General features: G+C 30.5%; 1 protein-coding gene across 1 annotated transcript in view; it reads left to right on the forward strand.

The window, feature by feature from the left end:
• The first annotated feature begins 2,415 nt into the window (after window positions 1–2,415).
• The window catches only part of cep120 (centrosomal protein 120), a 48,354-nt gene continuing 30,745 nt past the window's right edge, over window positions 2,416–20,024 (forward strand). The window contains exons 1-10 of the mRNA XM_073819337.1: window positions 2,416–2,567; window positions 5,789–5,945; window positions 6,027–6,141; window positions 8,267–8,402; window positions 9,937–10,085; window positions 10,180–10,377; window positions 12,870–13,094; window positions 15,222–15,537; window positions 18,126–18,294; window positions 18,381–18,530. Of these exons, the coding sequence (XP_073675438.1) occupies window positions 2,519–2,567; window positions 5,789–5,945; window positions 6,027–6,141; window positions 8,267–8,402; window positions 9,937–10,085; window positions 10,180–10,377; window positions 12,870–13,094; window positions 15,222–15,537; window positions 18,126–18,294; window positions 18,381–18,530 (1,664 nt within the window). The 5' untranslated portion in view covers window positions 2,416–2,518. The remainder of the gene's footprint in view (window positions 2,568–5,788; window positions 5,946–6,026; window positions 6,142–8,266; window positions 8,403–9,936; window positions 10,086–10,179; window positions 10,378–12,869; window positions 13,095–15,221; window positions 15,538–18,125; window positions 18,295–18,380; window positions 18,531–20,024) is intronic.

Here is a 20,024-nt window from a genome sequence, read left to right on the forward strand (position 1 = left end):
AGATCCAGTGTTCTTCAAAATGAATAAAATCAGTGAAATTCAACACAAACCTGCAATAATTAAATGTTAAATAATACAAATATCCTTTATGTATTTAATCCCGATTTATTAACTGATGTCTTTGCTGCCGACCTTCGATGATCCAATTCGTCCATACTAATAAGCAAAGATTACTCAAGATAATCTAACATTTGTTTCCCTTTTTTATTGCTGTAGTGTTGACATTTGTTCTTCTGCGGTCTACTGTACAGACGTCCATTTACTTTTCTCTAAGCCTGAGGCTTTTGGTGTGAAAAGGCTTTTACATTTGACAAAAATAGAACTTTTTATATTAAAAACAAACAAGCAAGCCCTGCCCAGATTTAAAAAGTAACACATAACTTTCCATAAAATGTAAGTAAGTAACGTAATTAGCTGCCTTTTTAGGGAGAAACTCAATATTGTAACGCATTACTTTCCATAAAAAAGTAACTAAGTAACGTAATTAGCTGCCTTTTTAGGGAGAAACTCAATATTGTAACGCATTACTTTCCATAAAAAAGTAACTAAGTAACGTAATTAGCTGCCTTTTTAGGGTGTATAAACAAATGTTCTTCCAGTAACGTTATTAGAACATTCATTCAGTTATTTGTTCATATAGTTCAGTCAATGGTTAGCACAAAAACATTAGACCAAATATTGTTTTAGAACATTCAGGAAATGTTCAAAAGTAACTTTCCCGTAATGTTTGCAAAATGATAAATGGAGTGCTTTCTTAATGTTCACGGAACCCCAAAAATAGCATTTTTACAATATTTCCGGATGTTTGGATCATTCAGAGACCACTAAAAGAGAAATAATGGTTTCATAACATTCTTAGAATATATTTTTGTTATCTGGGATAAAATCATAATAAACTGACATAAGATCTGCATGATTTTTTTTTTCTGGTCTTGTTGTTTTACTTATATACAATATACTTATGTACTTATATTTATATACTATAAACAACTGTGGTAAATACTTCACAAATAATTTGTCACTACCGAAACGGCAATAATAATTTAATTAGCAGGTTTATATTAATGTTTTTTAAAGATGTTTCTTCTGCTCATCAAGGCTGTAAAATATTATTTCAATTTAAAATAACTGCTTTCTATGTTATAGTATATTCTATGCTATAAGTATATTTTAAAATATAATTTATTTCTGTGATACAAAGCTGAATTGTCAGCATCATTACTCCAGTCTTCAGTGTCACATGATCCTTCAGAAATCATTCTAATATATACATTTATTATCAGTTATTATTATCATAGGATTCTTTAACAAATAAAAAGTTGAAAATATTTTGTAACAATATAAGCTGCCATCTAAAAGTTTTTTGTGCTTTCTTTTTTTTTTTGAAAGAAATTAATATTTTTATTTACCAAGAATGTGTTACATTTATAAAAAGTGATAGAAAAGACTTACATTGTTAGAAATGATTTCTATTTTGAATGCATGCTGTTCTTTTCAAACCTTTTATTCATCAAGAATCCTGAAAAAAGAATCACAGGTTCCAAAAAAATTAAGCATCACAACTGTTTCCAACACTGATAATAAAAGTAATAAATCAGTATATTAGAATGATTTCTGAAGGATCATGTAACACAAAAAAAAAATCAGCTTCGCATCACAGGAATAAATTATATTTTAAAAAATATATAAAATAGAACACCATTATTTTAAACTATAATAATATTTCACAATATTACATCTTTTTTCTGTAGTTTTAACAAGCAAATGCAGCCTTGATGAGCATTTAAGAATTCCTTAAAAAACATTAAAATTTTTAGCAGCAATGTATATATTTTTTGCTATTTTATTAAAAATTTCAGCAGTAAATCAGTCGCAGTTACATTTTTAACAATATTTCAAGTGTAATTTATGAGATTTCTTGTATTTTTAATCCATTTTTACTTTGTAAAATGCAAAGAGTTGATCATATTTGATCATTTTCTTTTATTTTATTTTTTACTTCACTTCTTTTTAAAAGAATCACAAAGATACTTTTAAAAACAACAATGGAAAGCCACCTCCCAGTTGAAAGTACCCAATAAATGATGCTTATGTATAGCTATACTAAGCTTACTATAATTGAGTACAATAGATAATTGATCTTAGTAAACATCTAAGAGTTGAATACTTACATGCTTTTTAAAAATGTGTTTTGTTCGTGGGACAGCAGTTTGCACCAGTTCTGTAGAATAGCCTATATTTAACATTCATTAAAACATTCTGTGACTTACCTCATCTATTTAATTTCCACAAAAAGACAAAAGATTGTTTATTTATGAGCGTGTAATGCGCTCTTCCGTCCTGCAGAGGCAGCAAGACTCGCTCACTTCCGCAAACACGCCGCTGTTTCCGGCGGAAGTGCCGCAGGCTGACAGTTACCGTCGTTATTTGAACACAACAGACGCGCTGAAAACAAACAACAGATGAAAAGACGTCCTCGAATCGTTATGAAAGTGTTTAATTAACACAGAGAAATGACATGGCTTCTAAATCCGAGCAGCTGCTGATTGTTGTGTCTATTCTTGAAGGTAATCCTGAGGTTTGTTTATGACTCTGGAGGATCAAATCAAAGCGAATGCAGTAACATATCAATTATTAATGACAGTGGCTTTATGTCATAATAATCACCTGTGCTTTTCAAAGCTTGACTTGCGTATTGGTTTTTTCTAAATATGTGTTTGTTGACAGATATGTCACTAAAACAAGCGTTACAAAAAGTACCGTGTTATTCTCTACAGTACTTTAAAGAGCCACATTTATCATCTGAGTCCATTCCTGTACCATTGCAACACTGTAATATTTTTTTTATAATACTTTTAGATCTGTATGTTTACTCTATATTAATAAGTTAAATTATTTTTATTATTACCAATGTTGAAAACAGTTGGGCTGCCCAATATTTTGATGCATTTTATTTTATTTTTAGCATTCACAGATGAATAGAAAGTTCTAAAGAACAGCATTTATTTGAAATCGAAATCTTTTGGAACTTTATAAATGTCTTTACTGTCACTTTTGAGCAATTTAATGCATACTTGATGAATAAAAGTTTTAATTAATGATTTATCAAAAAGTAATTTCTAATTAATCGAAATATATTTAAACATTAAAAATGTCTTTGCTGTCACTTTTGATCAATTTCTAATTAATCAAAATATATTGTAACATTATAAATGTATTTAGTGTCACTTTTGATCAATTTATGCATCCTTGATGAATAAAACTATTAATTGATTCACTTTTGAACAGTTTAATGTGTCCTTGATTAATAAGTATTAATTAATAATTTTAAAAAGTAATTTCTAATTAATAAAAAAATATTTTTAACCTGATAAATGTCTTTAATATCGCTTTTGATCAATGTAATGCATCCTTGATGAATACAAGTATTAATTTATGATTTAAAAAAGTAATTTCTAACTAATAGAACTATATTTTAACATTATAAATGTCTTATTTTTACTGTCTCTCAATTTAATGCATCCTTGATGAATAAAACTATTAATTTATAATTTAAGGAAGCAATTTCTAATTAATAGAAATACATTTTACCTTTATAAATATCTTATTGTCACTTTTGATCAATTTATGCATCCTTGATGAATGAAAGTATTAATTTATAATTTATCAAAAAGTAATTTCTAATTAATAGAAATATATTTTAACATTGTAAATGTCTTTAATGTCACTTTTGATCAATTTAATGCATCCTTGATGAATACAAGTATTAATTTATGATTTTACAAAGTGATTTCTAACTAATAGAACTATATTTTAACATTATAAATGTCTTATTTTTACTGTCTCTCAATTTAATGCATCCTTGATGAATAAAAAGTATAAATTTATAGTGTAAAATAATAATTTATAATTAATCAAAATATATTGCAACATTTAAAATGTCTTTAATATCAATTTTGATCAATTTAATGCATCCTTGAAGAATCAAAATATTAATTTATAATAAAAAAATCATTTATAATTAATCAAAATATATTGCAACATTAAAAATGTCTTCAATGTCACTTTTGATCAATTTAATGCATCCTTGATAAATAAAAGTATTATTTTATGATTTTAAAAAGTAATTTCTAACTAATAGAACTATATTTTACCATTATAAATGTCTTATTTTTACTGTCTCTCAATTTAATGCATCCTTGATGAATAAAACTATTAATTTATAATTTAAGGAAGCAATTTCTAATTAGTAGAAATATATTTTACCTTTATAAATGTCTTATTGTCACTTTTGATCAATTTATGCATCCTTGATGAATGAAAGTATTAATTTATAATTTATCAAAAAGTAATTTCTAATTAATAGAAATATATTTTAACATTATAAATGTCTCTACTGTCACTTTTGAACAGTTTAATGTGTCCTTGATTAATTAGTATTAATTAATAATTTTAAAAAGTAATTTCTAATTAATAAAAAAATATTTTAACCTGATAAATGTCTTTAATATCGCTTTTGATCAATTTATGCATCCTTGATGAATGAAAGTATAAATTTATAATTTTAAAAAGTAATTTCTAATTAATAGAAATATATTTCAACATGATAATATCGCTTTTGATCAATTTAATGCATCCTTGATGAATACAAGTATTAATTTATGATTTTAAAAAGTAATTTCTAACTAATAGAACTATATTTTAACATTATAAATGTCTTATTGTTACTTTCTCTAAATTTAAAGCATCCTTGATGAATAAAATTGATAAATTTATAGTGTAAAATAATAATTTATAATTAATCAAAATATATTGTAACATTTATAAATGTCTTTAATATCAATTTAATGCATCCTTGATGAATCAAAATAGTAATATATAATTTTAAAAAATCATTTATAATTAATCAAAATATATTGTAACATTTATAAATGTCTTTAATGTCACTTTTGATCAATTGAATGCATCCTTGATAAATAAAAGTATTAATTTATGAATTTAAATAGTAATTTCTAACTAATAGAACTATATTTTAACATTATAAATTTCTTATTTTTACTGTCTCTCAATTGAATGCATCTTCGATGAATAAAACTGTTGATTTATAATTTAAGGAAGCAATTTCTAATTAGTAGAAATATATTTTACCATTATAAATGTCTTATTGTCACTTTTGATCAATTTATGCATCCTTGATGAATCAAAATAGTAATATATAATTTTAAAAAATCATTTATAATTAATCAAAATATATTGTAACATTTATAAATGTCTTTAATGTCACTTTTGATCAATTTAATGCATCCTTGACGAATAAAGGGTATTCATGTCTTTTTTTTTTTTTTAACTTACTCTTTTGAATGGTAGTGTATTACAGTTTCCACAAAAATATTGGGCAGCACAAATGTTTTCAACACTGATAATAATCAGAAATGTTTGTTGAGCAGCAAATCAGTATATTAGAATGATTTCTGATGGATCATGTGACACTGAAGACTAGAGTAATGATGCTGAAAATTCAGCTTTGATCACAGAAATAAATTACATTTTAACAGATATTCACATAGAAAACAGCTATTTTAAATTCTAATAATATTGTACAATTTTATTTTGATCAAATACATGCAAGGTTTGGTAAGCAGAACAGACTTATTTATAACTTTTCATGGCTAGTGTATATTTTTTGAGTATTATAATCACTGTAGCTCAATGTTTGTTTATGTTTTGAGCACTTTTCCAGTCTATATTCCTCTGAAGCATCATGACTAATCTGTGTTGTGTTCATCAGGCCGTCAGTTTCCCAAGAGTCTGCGGCACACCCTGATAGTCGAGGCTCGCTTTGACGGAGAGACTTTGGCCACAGACCCTGTAGAACACAAAGAACAGCCACAGTTCTGCACAGAACTGGCCTGGGAGCTCGACCGCAAGACGCTGCACCAACATCGGTGAGTTCTGCTCGTCTGATCCACTTCAACATGACCATCATCCATCAGTGTTTGACTCTCACTCTGTTGCTCCTCACACAGACTCCAGCGAACACCCATCAAACTACAGTGTTATGCAGTCGACTCCAGCACGTCTGCCAGAGAGTGTGTGGGATATATCATCCTCGATCTGAGATCAGTGCAAGAGATCAAGCAGGTCAGATCATCTACTGTCTTATGCACACTGTATAAATGTCCTATTGCTCTAAGTTTGGGATCAGTAAGACTTGTAATGTTTTTAAAGAAGTCTCTTCTGCTCATCAAGGCTGTGTTTATTTGATCAAAAATACAGAAAAAAAACTGTAATATTGCAAAATGTTATTACAATCTAAAATAATGTTTTTTAATATATTTTAAAATGTAATATATTTCTGTGATGCAATGCTGAATTGTCCTCAGCTGTTACTCCAGTCTTCAGTGTCACATGATCCTTCAGAAATCATTCTAATATACTGATTTATTACTTTTATTATCAATGTTAGAAACAGTTGTGCTGCTTAATATTTTTTTGGAACCTGTGATACTTTATTCAGAATTCTTTGATGAATAACAAGTTAAAAAGAACAGCATTTATTCAAAATGTTAAATCTTTTCTAACAATGTAAATCTATGCTATCACTTTTTATCAATTTAGCACATGAATAAAAGTATGAAAAAGAAAGAATACAAATTGACTGACCCCAAGTTTTTGAACAGTAGTGTATATTGTTATAAAACCTTTCTATTTTAAATAAATGCTGTTCTTTTGAACCTTTTATTGATTAAAAAAAAATCCTGGACAAAAAGTATCACAAGTTCCAAAAAAAATTAAGCAGCACAGCTGTTTTCAACATTGATAATAAAGTAATAAATCAGTATATTAGAATGATTTCTGAAGGATCATGTGACACTGAAGACTGTAGTAACAGCTGATGATAATTCAGCTTTGCATCACAGGAATAAATTATATTTTAAAGTATATTAAAACCGTAACTAATATTTTATATTGTAATAATATTTTACAATATTACAGTTTTTTTTCTGTATTTTTGATCAAATATATTCAGCCCTGATGTGCATAATAAACGTCTTTAAAAAACATTTAAAATCGTACTGTTCCCGAACTTTTGAGCAGCAGTGCACATATTTTTTATGTTATTAAAGTCTCACCAAGGCTCAATTTATTTGGTCATAAATACAGTAAACATTTATAGTAGACAAAATATTATTGCAAATTAAAAAAACTAATTTCTGTGTGAATATCTGTCCAAATGTAATTTATTTCTGTGATCAAAGCTGAATTTTCAGCATCATTACTGCAGTCTTCAGTGTCACATGATCCTTCAGAAATCATTATAATATGCTGATGAAAATTCAGCTTTGCATCACAGAAATAAATTATATTTTAAAGTATATTAAAATAGTAAGCAATATTTTATATTGTAATAACATTTTACAATATTACAGGTTTTTTTCTGTATTTTTGATCAAATATATTCAGCCCTGATGTGCATAATAAACGTCTTTAAAAAACATTTAAAATCTTACTTATCCCAAACTTTTGAGCAGCAGTGCACATATTTTTCATGTTATTAAAGTCTCTTGTGAATCAGTCTTTTCTGCTCACCAAGGCTCATAAATACAGTAAACATTGTAAAATATTTTTGCAAATTAAAATGACTCTTTTCTGCATGAATATCAGTTAAAATGTGTTTTATTCCTGCAACCAAAGCTGTATTTTCAGCATCATTACTGCAGTCTTCAGTGTCACACGATCCTTCAGAAATCGTTCTAATATACTGATTTGCTGCTCAAGAAACATTTCTGATTATTATCAATAATGACCAATGTTTTTGTGGAAACTGCCATACATTTTAGTTTTCAAGATTCACAGATGAATAGAAAGATCAAAAGAACAGCCTTTTTTTTATTATATAGAAATCTTTTGGAACATTATAAATGTTTTACTGGCACTTTTGATCAATTTAATGCATCCTTGATAAATAAAAATATTATTTTGAATTTTTAATCTTCTATATCCAAACTTTTAAAGCTGTGTATCCTGCTTCCACATTGATAATAATCAGAAAATCAGTATATTAGAATGATTTCTGAAGGATCATGTGACACTGAAGACTGCAGTAATGATGCTGAAAATTCAGCTGCGCATCACAGAAATAAATTATATTTTAATTTATGTTCATATAGAAAACTGTTATTTTAATTTGTAATAATATTTTACAATTTTTACTGTATTTTTAAGCAGTTTTGTCTTATTTAAATGTCTTCTGTGTCTTCTTTAGGCTCCTAAATGGTATCCTCTGCTCAGTAGTAAGTACACAAAACTAAAACCTGCTCTGCTGATCAACATGATCTTAGAAAACGACACCAAACCTGCAGCTGAGCAGTTCAAGGCGAAGAAAGCTCCACCAAGACCAGGTACCTGACACACATGAACACGTCTAATGTTTGTGCTTTCTTTCCATTTGAAACTGTCGTTGTTTCCTTTGCATTTTCTATTTTTCCTTCTGTTCTCTGCTTCTGTTCATGGGTTTCAAAGCTTCATGTTCTACTTGCATGTTTGCTTTTCCACTCTGTGTCTCAGGTCAGTGCTGGTTCAGTTCTGTCTCTTAAGGCACTGTTGTTAAAATCAACATAAAATAAAAAATAATATATATATATATTTTTTTTTTTTGGGTGAAGTATAATAAAACAAATTAGACAAATTAAATGCGTCCTTAATGAATAAAAGTATTAATTTACAATTTATAAAAGTAATTTCTAATGAATAGAAATAAATTTTAACATTAAACATTTCACTTTTAATGCGTCCTTTATGAATATAAGTATTAATTTATAATTAAAGTAATTTCTAACTAATTTATGCATTCTTGATGAATAAAAGCATTCGTTTACAATTTATGAAAAGTAATTTCAAATTAAATGAAATATATTTTAACATTATAAATGTCTTTACTGTCACTTTTTCTTGCAATTTAATGCATCCTTGATGAATAAATGTATTAATTTATCATTTAAAGTCATTTTTTAATTAATTTATGCCTCCTTGGTGAATAAAAGTATTAATTTACAATTTATAAAAAGTAATTTCTAATTAATAGAAATATATTTGAACATTAAAAATGTCTTTACTGTCACTTTTGAGCAATTTAATGCTTAAAAATACTTACAAATAAAAGTGTTAATTTATTAAAAAAAGTAATGTCTAATTAATAAAATTATATTTTAACATTATAAATGTCTTTACTGTCACTTTTGAGCAATTTAATGCATCTTTGATGAATAAAAGTAATAATTTATAATTTAAAAAGTCATTTTAAATTAGTAGAATTATATTTTAACATTATAAATGTCTTTATTGTCACTTTTGTTTAATATAAAAAATAATAATAGTCTCTTCCAAATAATAATAAAAACAATTATTTCAAATGTTTTTGTTAATTGTTAGTAGGCTGAAATAAAATAAAATAAAATAAATATTACTTAGTTTTATTTATCTCTCTTGAAATTCGTGTTTTTTTTTATTAATATTAATTCATATATTATTGAGAAAAAGTTGATAAATATATTGGTAAAAACTGTAACGAAAACTGAGGTAAAAATAATTTAAATGAATGCTAAATTGTAATATTATAAAAAATAAATAAAATTACAAAAGCACAAACAAAACTACTAAAAATTATGTAAAATTATTAAAATAAAATGAATAGGTAATGCAGAATATTTATAAAAAAAATGTAGTAGTATATAAATAATACTAAAACAAAACTGATGTACCATTGGTTAACTTGTAGTAAAACGCAGTTATTGTTTTAGGCTGTGTTTGCGTTGATGTCAGTAGTTACACAGTAATTTAATGCTGATTAATGTGATGAACCATAAACAGATGGTGAGTGTTGTTCATGTTGACTCTAATGAATGTTTCATTAATGAAGTCACTGTAACTCTGTAGGTTCTCCAACACTGGTTCCTCTGGAGTCTGGTAAACTCAGAGCGGTTCTGAACGAGGAAGAAGGTTTTCATCAGATCGGACCTGAAGATGTCTGCGTCGACACGTTTGTGCTGTCGGTAACGGTTGCGTTTGCTACTAAACTGGAGCAGGTACTGGAGCTGCTGTTGTTTTTCAGTCTCATCACTATATTTGTACTTATTTAATGGACATAATGAATCAACTACACATTTTTCTCCTCATCAGTTGATCTCCAGCTCGACTAAGCTGTCCAGCGAGGGCTCTGAGTTCTTCTTCTATTACACTCTACTGGGGAACGACGTCACCAGTGAACCTTTCCAGAACCTCCTCAGTCCAAACTTTGAGCCTGAGCGAGCGTCCGTCCGCATTCGCAGCAGTGACAGAGTTTTGCGGCTCTTCCTCAGCCAGCAGCCCTGTCTGCAGGTCAGTACTGATTTGTAACATTTGTAATGAAATGATACAGAGTCAGTTCGGGACATTAGAATGAGTTCATGAATCATTTGAGTCAGTTCGGGACATTAGAATGAGTTTGCGAATCATTTGAGTCAGTTCGGGACATTAGAATGAGTTCATGAATCATTTGAGTCTTCAGAATGAGTTCACGAATCATTTGAGTCATTTCGGGACATTAGAATGAGTTTGCGAATCATTTGAGTCTTCAGAACGAGTTCACGAATCATTTGAGTCAGTTCGGGACATTAGAATGAGTTTGCAAATCATTTGAGTCAGTTCGGGACATTAGAATGAGTTCATGAATCATTTGAGTCTTCAGAATGAGTTCACAAATCATTTGAGTCAGTTCGGGACATTAGAATGAGTTTGTGAATCATTTGAGTCTTCAGAACGAGTTCACGAATCATTTGAGACTTCAGAACGAGTTTGCAAATCATTTGAGTCAGTTCGGAACATTAGAACGAGTTCGCGAATCATTTGAGTCTTCAGAACGAGTTCACGAATCATTTGAGTCAGTTCGGAACATTAGAACGAGTTCGCGAATCATTTGAGTCTTCAGAACGAGTTCGCGAATCATTTGAGTCTTCAGAACGAGTTCACGAATCATTTGAGTCTTCAGAACGAGTTCACGAATCATTTGAGACTTCAGAACGAGTTTGCAAATCATTTGAGTCTGTTCGGGACATTAGAACGAGTTCGCAAATCATTTGAGTCTGTTCGGGACATTAGAACGAGTTCGCAAATCATTTTAGTCAGTTCGGGACATTAGAACGAGTTCGCGAATCATTTGAGACTTCAGAACGAGATCGCGAATCATTTGAGTCTTCAGAACGAGTTCGCGAATCGTTTGAGACTTCAGAACGAGTTCACAAATCATTTGAGACTTCAGAACGAGTTCGCAAATCATTTGAGTCAGTTCAGGACATTAGAACGAGTTTGCGAATCATTTGACTCTTCAGAACGAGTTCACGAATCATTTGAGTCTTTAGAACGAGTTTGCGAATCATTTGAGTCAGTTCGGGACATTAGAACGAGTTCACAAATCATTTGAGTCTTCAGAACAAGTTCGCGAATCATTTGAGACTTCAGAACGAGTTCGTGAATCATTTGAGTCTTCAGAACGAGTTCGCGAATCATTTGAGACTTCAGAACGAGTTTGCTAATTATTTGAGTCTTCAGAACGAGTTCGCGAATCACTTGAGACTTCAGAACGAGTTTGCAAATCATTTGAGTCAGTTCAGGACATTAGAACGAGTTTGCGAATCATTTGACTCTTCAGAACGAGTTCACGAATCATTTGAGTCTTTAGAACGAGTTTGCGAATCATTTGAGTCAGTTCGGGACATTAGAACGAGTTCACAAATCATTTGAGTCTTCAGAACAAGTTCGTGAATCATTTGAGTCTTCAGAACGAGTTCGCGAATCATTTGAGACTTCAGAACGAGTTTGCTAATTATTTGAGTCTTCAGAACGAGTTCGCGAATCACTTGAGACTTCAGAACGAGTTTGCGAATCATTTGAGACTTCAGAACGAGTTTGTGAATCATTTGACTCTTCAGAACGAGTTCGCGAATCATTTGAGACTTCAGAACGAGTTCGCGAATCATTTGAGACTTCAGAACGAGTTCGTGAATCATTTGAGTCTTCAGAACGAGTTCGCGAATCATTTGAGACTTCAGAACGAGTTTGCTAATTATTTGAGACTTCAGAACGAGTTCGCGAATCACTTGAGACTTCAGAACGAGTTCGCGAATCATTTGAGACTTCAGAACGAGTTCGCGAATCATTTGAGACTTCAGAACGAGTTCGCGAATCATTTGAGACTTCAGAACGAGTTCGCGAATCATTTGAGACTTCAGAACGAGTTCGCGAATCATTTGAGACTTCAGAACGAGTTCGCGAATCATTTGAGACTTCAGAACGAGTTTGTGAATCATTTGACTCTTCAGAACGAGTTCGCGAGTCATTTGAGTCTTCAGAACGAGTTCGCGAATCATTTGAGACTTCAGAACGAGTTTGCGAATCATTTGACTCTTCAGAACGAGTTTGCAAATTTTACTATAGTGTAAATGTACACATAGAGGACACATAGGATAAATATAGAGGTCTGTTTTTTTTTTTTAAGATAAACTGAACTTTAGATAGTTTCCATGTACTTGTCCAGATCAACTTTGAATAAGAAAATAGCCATATTTTCATTTATGTATGTCAAATTAAATGACATTTTCTATATTGTCTTTTAAAATAGAAAGAAACGTCACTTACAAAATCACAGAGAGCAACTACTAAATTGGCCCCCAGCAATAATATTGATCTAACAATTAAATGTATTTTAATGGGTGTCACACCTGTTGGTGCGAGAACAATAGTCCGTTTTAAATGATAATCTCACTAAATGTACATGCAGTCTGTAGTAATAGTGATGAATGTGCAGTATGTGATGTTGGATGTGTTTTGCACAGATTCATCTCTGCTGTGGAAACCAGTCTCTGGGCAGCACTGAGGTCAGTCTCAGTGGGTTAATAAAGAGCAGCGCTGATCTGACCAAACATCCCTCCACTATAGAGGGCGCTTTCATCCTGCAGCCCCCGCACCGACTCAAACCCAGCCTGCAGACTGTCCCTCCGGACCTCCAGCCGACCGTGGGTGTGTCTGTGACGCTGAGAGCCGAGGATACCAATAATCAGGTCTGATCATATGGGTCTATCATAAGAAAGTTGAAAAACTGTTACTTGAAATAAAGTACTTTAACTGACTACATAGTTAATAAAAATGAGCAATGTGGCCTTGGGAACTTGCCGAAAGTAGTAGTTTTTTTATTTTAATTTTATTTATTATTAAGATAACTCCTGCCCAGACCAAAAATAACATTTATTAACTTGAAAAAAAGCATATTCTTTTTTTAATCAATTAATAAAAATTATATTTATGGTTTTATTTAATATTTAGATACCTCAGAAATCACAAGTTCATGCCCAGACCAAAAACAACCTTTATGAACTCGGTTGGCATAATATATATTTTTTTTGTTTCAGTTAAAGGTTGTTGTTTTTTTTTTTCAATTAACAAAAATGTTTGTTTTTATTGAATATTTATATACCTCAGAAATCAGAAGTTCCCCAAAAAAGCATATTAATTTTTTTCTGTTAAAGTTTATTTTTTATTTAACAAAAACAAATGATGGTTTTATTTAATATTTAGATAACTGTTAAATCAGAAGTTCCTTCCCAGACCAAAAAATAACCTTTCTAAACTATCAAAAAAGCATTTTTTCTTTAAATTAACAAAAAATGATTTTTTTTTTATGTTTTTTGTTCAATATTTAGAGACCTCAGAAATTCTTGCCAAGACCAAAAATAACCTTTATAAACTAAAAAAAGCAGAAACCAAAAATAACCTTTATGAATTATAACAAAAGCAGATTTTTTTTTTTCAGTTGAAGTTTTTTTTTTCTTTCAATTAACAAAAATGTTTTTTATGATTTTATTTAATATTTAGATGAATCAGAAGTTCCTGTCAAGACCAAAAATACCTTTATGAACTAAAAAAAAAACATTTTTTTTTTCAGTTAAAGTTTTTGAAAAAAAAAATTCTCTTTCAATTAACATTTTTTTTTTTTTATGGTTTAATTGAATATTTAGATATCTCAGAAATCAGAAGTTCCCAAAAAAACATACTATTTTTTTCAGTTAAAGTTTATTTTTATATTTAACAGAAAAAAATGGATGGTTTTATTTAATATTTAGATAACTGTAAAATCAGAAGTTTCTTTCCCAGACCAAAAATTACCTTTATGAACTATAAAAAAGCATTTTTTTTTTCAGTTAAAGTTTTTTTTTTTTTTCAATTAACGAAAATGTTTTTTATGTTTTTATTTAATATTTAGATGAATCAGAAGTTCCTGTCCAGACCAAAAATACCTTTATGAACTCCAAAAAAGCATATTATTATTATTTATTTATTTTCAGTTAAAGGTTGATTTTTTTTTTTTATTATTCTTTTATAAAAAAAATTTGTTGTTGTTTTATTGTATCCTGCACATACCAAAAATAACCTTTATGAACTATAAACAATTTTTGTCTCTTTCAATTAACACAATTTTTGTTATGGTTTAATTTATGGAATATTTAAATGCCTTTAGAAATCAGAAGTTCCCAAAAAAGCATATTAATTTTTTTCAGTTAAAGTTTATTTTTTTATTTAATGAAAAAAAAAAAAAGATGGTTTTATTTAATATTTAGATAACTGTAAAATCAGAAGTTCCTTCCCAGACCAAAAAATAACCTTTATAAAGTATAAAAAAAGCAATTTTTTTTTCATTTTTTCTTTTAATTAACAGAAATGTTTTTTTAATGGTTTTATTGAATATGTAGATAGCGTATACATTTTTTTTTTTCAGTTAAAGTTTTTTTTAATGGTTTTATTTAATATTTAGATACTTGTGAAATCAGGAGTTCCTTCCCAGACCCAAACATAACCATTATGAACTTGTATAACACCAAAAAAAAAAAAAATAGATTTTACAACTATCTCTTTAACCTAGGATAGTCTATGTTTGCATACACCTGTTTTCAGCATCTTGGCTCGGATTTTTTTTGTCATTTTGCATGTGAAAATTATAGCCACTCATTTAATTTAATTTAGTGCAAGAAATATTTACTAACACCATAAGTTGATTTGTAATCGTACAAGCATTTAGAATTGCCTCTTCAATAATTATCTTTTATTTCTTATTTCTAGGCTCAAGTTGTCATCTTTATAGTGTTATTAGTTACAGCCTTTCAGTGTTCTAACAGGCATATTTTTGTAAACAGCTCGACGCAGCCATTGAAAATGGACCTAAAACTCCAGTAAAGAAAGGCCCCGTTCGAGCCGGCCTTCATGAACGTCCCTCAGAGGAGCCCAGAGCCTTAATAACCCCATCACCAGTTAGGAAATCACTGGATCAGCCTTTCCGATCTCCAGCTGTTTCTCCTGAACCCCAACACTCTGAGAGCGAAGCTGAGAGTCTGTGCAGTGATGAAAGACAGGCTCCGCCCACTGCACATGGCAGACAGGCCCCGCCCACCACACATGAAAGACAGGCTCCGCCCACCGCACATGAAAGACAGGCTCCGCCCACCACACATGGCAAGTATTCAAGCACATGTAGAATTTATGGGATTAATAACAGCAATTTTCATTGTCATATTTCCTATAGAGTTCTGCAGGAGACCTTTTAGTTGAATAGGTTTTTTATGTCTTAAACACTTTATTATCATATCTGTAAAATTTAAAATCCAACATCTGTGTTGATATATTATAAATCTGTGCTGCTTTTGTATTATTTTGGTACACAGTAGTGTTGCACAATATACTGGTACTAAAAAGATATCATAATACCAATCAAAAAAAGATTCCATTCCGCATTTTACTAGTAGCGGTACTTTAAGAATACATTTTGATTAGACCGGTATTAACTAGGCTTGGGAATTGTAAAAAATTTGATCAAAATAAAACTTGAGAAAAAAAAAAAACATTATATAGGTAGGGCAACCACATAGCAACACCTCAGCAACCGTCCCGGGTACTCTAGCAACTGCATAGCAACAGCCTAGCAACCACCCTGGGTACCCTAGCAACCGCATAGCAACACCTTAGCAACCAACGTTGGTACCCCGTCATTCTTTTTATCATTCTATCTCTGACAAACTGTATTGCCTTCAAAACATTCAAACTTTTTAAAACTACTTAAATTTTAAATGTTTCATGCATGCTAGAAACATGTTTACAACTTGCTAATTATGCTAAAAAACATGTATTTATTCTTATATATCGGAGTCGTACATTAGGCACACATAAGTCCGCTGTTGATTCACAAACTATTCTTGATTTCTGGGCTCTGCTCCATAGTATTTTTGCGTGAAATTTCTAAAAATTTGCATAGTTGTCCAAATGAATGTCTTGTGAGTGTCCTGCTCACCCATAGAGGTGGATCTTCAGGGTCAGTAGTGTTTATGCAAATATTAGCACCAGCATAAACAGATTTAGAATGTATTCACTGTATTTTTCATTTGTTTGTTTATTTATAATAAATACAAACAGTAGATATTCAGTCAGTCCAGTTCAAATTGGACAGGTTTAGTGAGTGGTTTTTTGGCATCTCCCTGTTGAATGTTTGAGAGGTTCACTTACTTATGAAGAATGTCTGAATTAAAGAATTCAGGAGCTGTAAATCTGTATATGTGTATATACACATGTTAAAAAGTTGAAACTGAGCAGAGGGTTTTCTTTTTTTTTACTTTTCAAAAGTTTAGTTTTAATTTAAGGTTTGTTTGAATTGAGTTCTTTTATAACATGCAGTAGAAAAATAAAAAGGCAAAATAAATGTTTTGGTAATAAAAAAGGTTTAAAAATAAACGCCTTTAGAGGAAATGTCAGGCATAGGGGGCCTTGCAAAATTTACTCGAGAAGAAGGGGGGCACTGTGTAAAAAAGGTTGAGAACCCCTGTAATAAACTAATATGTTGCAAGCAAGGTGTCACGAGCAACATAGTCTCAGCCTCAGACGTGACGCCCACCGAACGTTGGCTAAATTCAAATGATACCCAACCCTAGTATTAACGCTGTTTATTTAGGCTCCTATGTTAAAGCGAAACATTGTCGTTTCTTATACAAACAGAAATGTAAAAGCATGTAATGATAGTACTACTACTAATAAAATATTATTAAACAATATTTAAGAAATATTTCCCAGAGAAGTGATTTACCAGAATTTATTTACAAGAAAATCACAAATAACTACACAAGACAGAATTTCTGAGAAAAAAAAAATCTTTATTTAATTGAATTAATATTTAGAAATTAATTCGACATGCGTTAATTGATTATTAAAATTTAATGAAACAATTAAAATGGAATACAGAAAATTTATAGAAAACAGATTCACAGGATTTGATCAAAATAAAACTTGAGAAAAAAAATAATTCTTTATTTAATTGAATTAATCTTTAGAAATTAATTAGACATGCTTTTGATTATTAAGATTTAATGAAACAATTAAAGTGGAATACGGAAAATTAATAGAAAACAGATTCACAGGATTTGATCAAAATAAAACTTGAGGAAAAAAAAAAAACATTTTATAGGTGGGGCTACCACATAGCAACACCTCGGCAACCGTCCCGGGTACTCTAGCAACTGCATAGCAACAGCCTAGCAACCACCCTGGGTACCCTAGCAACCGCATAGCAACACCTTAGCAACCAACGTTGGTACCCCGTCATTCTTTTTATCATTCTATCTTTGACAAACTGTATTGCCTTCAAAACATTCAAACTTTTAACTTTTTAAAACTACTTAAATTTTAAAAGTTTTGAAAACTTTTAAAACTTGCTAATTATGCTAAAAAACATGCTAAAACACACTAGTAACATGCTTAACATGCTAGAAAAATGTTATGTTAATGTTAAAAATTAAGGCTTTACAGCTGCTTTTCTTTGTTATCATTATCATACTAGCAACAATATCTATGTAATCCATCTATCTACATTTTCACAAAGGCTTTTACAACTGCATTAAACTTTCAAGCTGGGCTTTCTCAAGCCAGCCTAAAGTTGGTCTTGATGAACTTTTTTTATCTGATTTCATCATGAAATAAGATTTGGTTTTGTCCTTTTTAGCTCTTATTAAAGTTGCAAAGATCTCTCCATAATTCATGAATAACTGTTGTTCTTTCAGATGTACCTGCTTTCCCAGAAGTGCCTGAAGCTGATGTGGCAGATTCGTCCGTCTCTGTTTCTGCTCCAAAGATCTCCATCCCTGCCTCCGCACACCACTACTGCTTCTCTCTGGACCTGCGCAGCATCCGGGATCTCAGGACCAGCTTCTCCATCAACTGCGTCCTCAGGTGAGTCGCGGCACGCTGCCTGAGCTTTAACGTGCTTCTGTAACATGTTCCTGACCGTATCGTAACGCGTTTTCCTCCGGTCGCAGATACGCTTACCAGTTCTTCGGCAGCGCGGCTCCCATCATGACGAGTCCAGCGGTGGAGGTGAAGAAGAACACGGAGGTGTTTCTGCCGCAGTCGTACTGCGCCTTTGATTTCGCCGCTCTTCCCAATCAGCTTCAGGACACTTTCCTCAGGTGAGATCACAGCTTTACCCTAGAAATCCTACTGGATCTATAGAAGCCCGTTTCAGCCACTGAATAAAAAATAAAAAAGGTAATGGCGACTTTTTATCTCACAATTTAACTTTTTTCTCAGAACTGTGAGATATAATCGCACAATTTTGAGTTATAAAGTCAGAATTGCACGTTTATGTCTCACAATTCTTACTTAATAACTCGCAATTGCAAGCTTATATCACAATTCTGACTTTATTTCTTAGAATTGCGAGTTTATATCTTGGAATTCTGACTTTATAATTTGCAATTGCAAATTTATATCACGCGATTCTGACTTCATTTCTCCGAATTTTGCGTTTATATCACAATTTTGACTTTAGAACATGCAATTGTGAGTTTATATCTCACAGTTCTGAGAAAAAACGTCAGAATTGTGAGAAGTCGCAATAACCTTTTATTTTCATTTTTTACTCGGTGGCGGAAATTGCATGTTTATATCTCACAATTCTGACTTAGTAACTCACACTTGCGAGTCTATATCACGCAATTCCAACTTCATTTTTTAGAATTTCGAGTTTATATCACAATTTTGACTTCATTTCTCAAAATTTTGTCTTCATTTTTTCTGAATTTTGAGTTTATGTCTCACAATTCTGACTTTATAACTTCCAAATTGCGAGTTGTATCAATTCTGACTTCATTTCTCAGAACTGCAAGTTTATATAAATTCTGACTTAATTTCTGACAATTCTAAGTTTATATCACAATTTTGACTTCATTTCTCAGAATTTTGCGAGTTGCGAGAATTTTCGCAAATTGTGAATTGTATCAATTCTGACTTCATCTCTCAGAACTGCGAGTTTGTATCAATTCTGACTTAATTTCTGACAATTCTAAGTTTATATCACAATTCTGACTTTATTTCTTAGAATTGCGAGTTTATATCTTGGAATTCTGACTTTATAATTTGCAATTGCAAATTTATATCACGCGATTCTGACTTCATTTCTCCGAATTTTGCGTTTATATCACAATTTTGACTTTAGAACATGCAATTGTGAGTTTATATCTCACAGTTCTGAGAAAAAACGTCAGAATTGTGAGAAGTCGCAATAACCTTTTATTTTAATTTTTTACTCGGTGGCGGAAATTGCATGTTTATATCTCACAATTCTGACTTAGTAACTCACACTTGCGAGTCTATATCACGCAATTCCAACTTCATTTTTTAGAATTTCGAGTTTATATCACAATTTTGACTTCATTTCTCAAAATTTTGTCTTCATTTTTTCTGAATTTTGCGAGTTGCGAGAATTTTCGCAAATTGTGAATTGTATCAATTCTGACTTCATCTCTCAGAACTGCGAGTTTGTATCAATTCTGACTTAATTTCTGACAATTCTAAGTTTATATCACAATTCTGACTTTATAACTTCCAAATTGCGAGTTGTATCAATTCTGACTTCATTTCTCAGAACTGCAAGTTTATATAAATTCTGACTTAATTTCTGA

This window comes from Garra rufa, chromosome 15 (genome assembly GCF_049309525.1).
Source record: "Garra rufa chromosome 15, GarRuf1.0, whole genome shotgun sequence".
Classification (NCBI taxonomy): Eukaryota; Metazoa; Chordata; class Actinopteri; order Cypriniformes; family Cyprinidae; genus Garra; species Garra rufa.